This window comes from Meleagris gallopavo, chromosome 14 (assembly GCF_000146605.3).
Source record: "Meleagris gallopavo isolate NT-WF06-2002-E0010 breed Aviagen turkey brand Nicholas breeding stock chromosome 14, Turkey_5.1, whole genome shotgun sequence".
Taxonomy (NCBI): domain Eukaryota; kingdom Metazoa; phylum Chordata; class Aves; order Galliformes; family Phasianidae; genus Meleagris; species Meleagris gallopavo.
In genome coordinates, this window is record NC_015024.2 from 18,212,333 (window position 1) to 18,217,880 (window position 5,548).

Below are 5,548 nucleotides of genomic sequence, written 5' to 3' on the forward strand. Positions count from 1 at the left end.
TGGATGAAGGAGAAATGTTGCACATGAGGCTGAGCTTCAGTGGGTGGTGATGAGTGGTTAGAAATTACCAACATTGACCCTCTGAGGTGTCAGAGATAAAGCAGTTCCTCCTCGAGTCAGCGCCTGCCATCTGATACCCGCGTTGTTCCCCATGCCCCCATCAGCTCAGCACCAGCTCTTGTGCAGGAGCTCAGCGTGGCCTCTATGTCCTCTTCACTTGGATGCTCTGGGGCTCCTGTGCAGCTGTGTGCTGCTGCTGCCCACCAAAGCCACCTGCAGTGCAACCCCAGCAGTGTGCTGCCACTGCTTCATCCCTGGCAGAGGCCCTGGTGGTACTGTGTCATCACTGCGTACTGCAGGGAGAAAAGAAGGGCTCAGAAGAGACCTCTTGACCTTTCTTGTGAAAACGGCTTTTTATGAAATGATTTCCTTTGTTGCAACCTCTGATGATTGCGTTCTGCCCTTTCAGTGTGCGTCTCCAAGAAGAGCCTGGACTCTCTCCAATTCGTGGTTAGGTTGCTTATGCACAGTTCACACTTGAACTGATAATGTCTTGCACGTTGGCAAAGGAAATTCAATATTTGCTTCTGATTGTCAAGCTGTGTGTGTATATATATGTTAATAGGCTTTTTAACAGAGGAAAACAATTGTAATTTTATTTAAAATCATCAAGATTAAATATAGATAAGACAGCCTGAAGCTTGATTAGCTCTGCTGGAACATTTTTCATGTGTATGAATACTGTAGTGGAGCTATTTCCACTTGGCAGTGGATAAATACTTCTGACAGCAACAAACTCCCCTAAAAGCTGCTTCCTGAAGGGGTTCTGAGGACCCTGAGGAAGACAGGAGCATCTGACATCATAAGCAAATGGGCAGCGTTGTGTTTGACAGCAGCCATACATTATGTTGGCTTTTGTTGCTTAAGTCCAGATTTGAGTTACAGTAATTGTCTTTGAGGCAATCTCTGAGCGAGCAAGCAATGAAGATACTCAAAATTAACAGACTGCAAATCGATCGAGATCCATCAGCAGAAGTGGAGAGTCTTTCTTTTCTCTTTGAAGAACTGGAGTCTTCTATTCAGATGATAATCCTGTTACACCATGCAGGAAGTCACTGTCTGTCTCCTAATGGGAGGTTAGATAGGCTTCAATGATAGTCCACATTTCTACGGTCATTTCTCACATCCTCACTGCAGGTTTGTGTATTTGTGCCACGACAGGCTGGCACTGCTCTGCTGTGCTCACGTGCTGCCACTTAACATTTATTCGAACCTCTGTAAGATATCAGCCTCAGATATTAAACTCATCAACAAAGCTTTTCTGAGAAGTCTTCAAAGATTATTATTTTCCTCCTTCAGCTCATAGAGCTGACTCATCACCTGAGCACCAGAAGTGTCTGCTAAGGTCTTAATTAGGAATTCAAATGAGCCTGCCAAAACCAGGCGAAAATGCTTCCTAGTGCAGATTGTCTGTGCCCACCCTCTAATAGCAGCTTCAAGTAAAACCTGGGCCTTTGTGAGAGTTAATGTAGAAATCAGTGCATTATGTATTTGAAGCATTGCTACCTCTCATCTCATTGAGGCTTCACATGTACCTGGCTAATTAGATGCAACGAAGCTTGTATTCTTGCAGCGACTGGGTGCCTTGTAGTCTTTTCTTTTGCATTCAGCTGTTCAATGCATCCACTTTTAATGTGCATTTCAACTCGAAATAATGAAGCATTGTGTAACTCTTCTAACCCACTTTTTGCTCTGGAAGAGGTGATTTCCTGAAGAGAAGTGGTGGCTGCTGTGAGCTCAGAGCTGCTGCATTCATTCATTCAGTCATCCTTAGAGCCTCAGAGTTTGCTTTTTCATCTTTTCCCTAAATCCCACCATGAGCTTCTTTTCCTTCGCTCTCTGATATCCCTACATGTTGCTTCCTTCCAAGGGAGGACAACATGAGCTCCTTTCCTTCTTTCAGAGAATTTTGATAGATTTGTCACCACTAACTCTCAGGGGTACCCAATGTGCTGCACAGTAAGCCTGCAGGAGCTGAACTGGGGGGTTGTGTTGGGGTGCAGAGAGAATGACTCTGAGGCCATTTCTGAGCCGTCCTTTTTGTTTTCTTGTCCATGGCTGCTTCAGGGTACAAAGCTTTCTGCTTGTTGTGCCTGCTGACTCTAGCTGCAGAGATTAGGGAAATGAGAACTCTTTTTAAAGGCATTTATGTTTATTTTTAAAATACACGGCTATATAACTCCTCTGTGCAGCCTCGTGTGTGTCCTTTGCCCACGATACAGAGGGAAGGCAGGCTGAGCTTCCTCTAGATGGTTATTTTGGGGCTGTATTGGTCTGTTAAATGTTTCAGCCGTTTGATTACACTGTGCTGTGTTTTGTCTTAATGGTGCACCTGGGCCTTTGCAGTGTGTGCTCTGCTGGCTGCAGTGGAGGAGAAGCCTGAGGGTGGGCAGGGAGCTGCCAGCAGGGAGGGCTGCGTGGCACTGATGGGAGCGTGGTCAGGCTTTCTTCCTTCTCATCATTCTGTGTGCCTGTCAGTGCAAAGTGCGTTATTAGGGGAAACCTGGAGTCCTTGACCTCTGGTATTTCTGAACTTGTGATGCTGCTCAATCAATTCGTGCTGGAAAATACTTTCCTTTTTAACACAGCCCTTTGCCTTAAATCACGACTCGGGAGCAGGAAGTGCCCCAAAGATAGAGAGCAATCAAATAAGCTTGAGAATAAGCAAAGGGCGCTAGTGCTGTTGATACTGTGCTTTTTGGCAAACTGAAAATAAGCTGAGTTTTGGGGGAGCTTATTTTCATAGAGACATGTTTTTAAATGCTGTGTCACTAAAAAGAATGACGGTGATTGTTTTGCAGCTCAGCCTTTCCTGTACTGGTGTGCTCGGAACATGTCCTTCTGGAGCAGTATTTCCTTTAACCTGGCTGTCCTCATGAACCTGCTGGTAGCATTTTTCTACCCATTCAAAGGAATTCGAGGAGGTACCAATATTCAACATATAAAAATATATGAACAAATAAGGTTTAGTGAGACAGATTCTGTTTGTAACACACCTGTGCATCCCTGTTAATTTTAGTGAGGACAGTTGAACAGAATTAGGCTTTTTTAATTGCCTTGGATTAAATAGTGCTGTTTCCTGACTCTTGAGGTATTTGCAAGGAAAATGTAGAGCTGTGCTTTTTCCTAGGGGAAAAATTATCAAGGCAGATATCCACCTTTAGTTACTTGACTGTTCTACTTTGTCTTAAAATTCTGTAATTAAGTGTTGAACTAAAAATACGAGAAATGTTATTTTTTCCTTGAGCTCGCATTTTGCTAGTGTCATTTTTGTAAAACTCTAATGGTCACATGGCATTTCTTTGCCATGAGCAGGCAGCAGCTGGGCTTGCTATCATCTCTGTAATCAAGTAGGGGTTAATGTGTGCTGGTTTGCACAACCTTACTGTAGAAGGTCTCGAGGAAGTGGCTTTTGATCCAAGCAGTGGGTTTGTGCCACAGTCTCAGAGCCAACTCAGTAAATACTTCCAGTAGGGCCCTGCTCGATTCAGCTGCTCATCCTTAGATTCAGTCTCTCCAAAGAAATGCACCCTAGCACAGGTCGGTCCATGGGTTCACGTCACCAAGAACCAGAACATTTGGAGAAATGCTCCTGTGACTGCCTCTGTCACATTTCTCACCTGCACAGCTGCTGTGGTGGATGTGACTGGATAGGAGATCTGTGCCAACAAGTAAAGTAAGGACCCCAAAAGTACCACCCCATCCTGGGGAAGGGCCTGTGTCCAGGCCTTCACTTCCCCTTCTTTAACGTTCATGGTGCAGTGGGGCCAGAGAGATGCTCATCTCCTCCACAGCACTTCCCTCTGCCTCCTGCTCCTGGCTGACTGCAGAATCCTCTGAAAGCACAGCTCAGGGGCAGCAGCAGCCTGGCCATAACGGTATCAGCTCAGCTCTGTGTGTGCAGCCTGGGAGCTGCTTCACCCTTTTGGAAGCTCACCAGTTCACTGAAATGGGTTTGGCCGGAACGAGGAGCAGCTGTGTTCTCTGTCTTCAGTCTCAAAGATCACAAGTTAAAATTTAAAAGTCTGAATGAATGGCTGCTAGCAAAGTTGGTCATTAAACAAGTTTGTTGGGATTACAAGTTGCAGCAGCAGGGGTGAAGGAATCACTTGGCATTTTGAAGCCACCTTACCTTGCATATTTGAAATACTTTATGAGGTAACATTTTGATGAAATCCCTTCCTCTGCTAGTTACAATCAAACATCCAAGTACAAAATATCTGTGTATTTATTTAAGCTTTTAAAAAAATCAGACTTTTCAAAGCAAACCATTTGGGAAAAGTCAGACTCCCAAGTTGCCCAGATGTGCTGAACTGAGCATTGCTCAGCGTATGGCTGTAGCACAAACTGCAAATCTTCTGAGTTGAGAAGCAGGACCAAACTGGAGGCCTGGGATGAGGTAGTGAGTTGTGAAGTTGTGACAGTTCCAGAAGCGTGGAGAGCTTCCCACCCAGTCCTACAGCTTACACCACCCTCCTGCCTAGGGTGGGTAATGGACCCACGTGCTGTGATAGCAAGTGCTTTAGGTTAGGTCAGTATGGACAGTTGGTGTCAGGTGAGCACTGGCTTGTTGATGTTCTTTGTCAGCGTATCACATTCATGAATAAAAGCATTTTTAATGCAAGCTTTAAGAAAAAGATATCTTTCATATTCTGCACAAACCCAGGTTAAGTGGTCTTTTAGGCTGAGTATTTTCCATGGTTCTTTGAGAAGTGTATTTTTAGCAACACAAGCTGATGTTATGTAAGGAGACAGTCTCACGGGACAGCTGAAATAGAAGCAGAAATAGCAAGAGATGATATAAACTGGCTCAAGGTTTTTGACCAAAAGCGTAATAGGAGACTCAGGGTGAGTTTGTGAATCAGGACCTGCATGTGTTTGTTGTCTTCATGCACCCATCCATTCAGTCATCTATAGAGCACACCAGCAGAACTCCTCTCCATTTCAATATTCAAGGTGCATAAGTAATGAACAGTAAAATGGAGAATCCTATAATACTGGTGTTGATCATTTACATAATGCTTTAGTAATAAATTTGAAATTAAACTGCTAAAGGCATTGGGCTCAGACGTCCCACTTAGCACTTTGCAATCAGCAGCGTCTGAACGTGAGAATTAATGGCACTCCACCAAAGATAAGATAAAATGATGTTTACTTGGCTGTTTTGTTTTTGTTTTGCTTGGTATACAAAATATTGAATTTGTTTGTTTTTTCACTCTTCGTCCTAGGTACTTTGGAGCCCCACTTGTCAGGCTTGCTGTGGACAGCTATGCTGATTTCTCTGGCTATAGTCATTGCTCTTCCTAAGCCCCACGGCATCCGAGCCTTAATAGCTTCTACGATATTACGACTAATATTTTCAGTTGGTTTACAACCTACTTTATTTCTTCTGGGTGCATTCAACGTAAGTATCGAGTTGGGAGTTGGGGAGTCCCATTGCTCCTTATGTAAGGGCTTCTTACCTGCAGATGTCAGGCCAAAAAAGCCT

The 5,548-nt window shown here is 44.2% G+C and overlaps 1 protein-coding gene across 4 annotated transcripts in view; it reads left to right on the forward strand.

Annotated features, from left to right (window-relative positions):
• The window catches only part of ITPR1 (inositol 1,4,5-trisphosphate receptor type 1), a 147,719-nt gene that overhangs the window by 115,393 nt on the left and 26,778 nt on the right, over window positions 1–5,548 (forward strand). For all 4 annotated transcript variants that reach the window (XM_019620242.2, XM_019620243.2, XM_019620244.2 and 1 more), the window contains 2 exons: window positions 2,862–2,984; window positions 5,289–5,464. In XM_019620242.2, coding sequence (XP_019475787.2) covers window positions 2,862–2,984; window positions 5,289–5,464 — 299 coding nt within the window. The remainder of the gene's footprint in view (window positions 1–2,861; window positions 2,985–5,288; window positions 5,465–5,548) is intronic.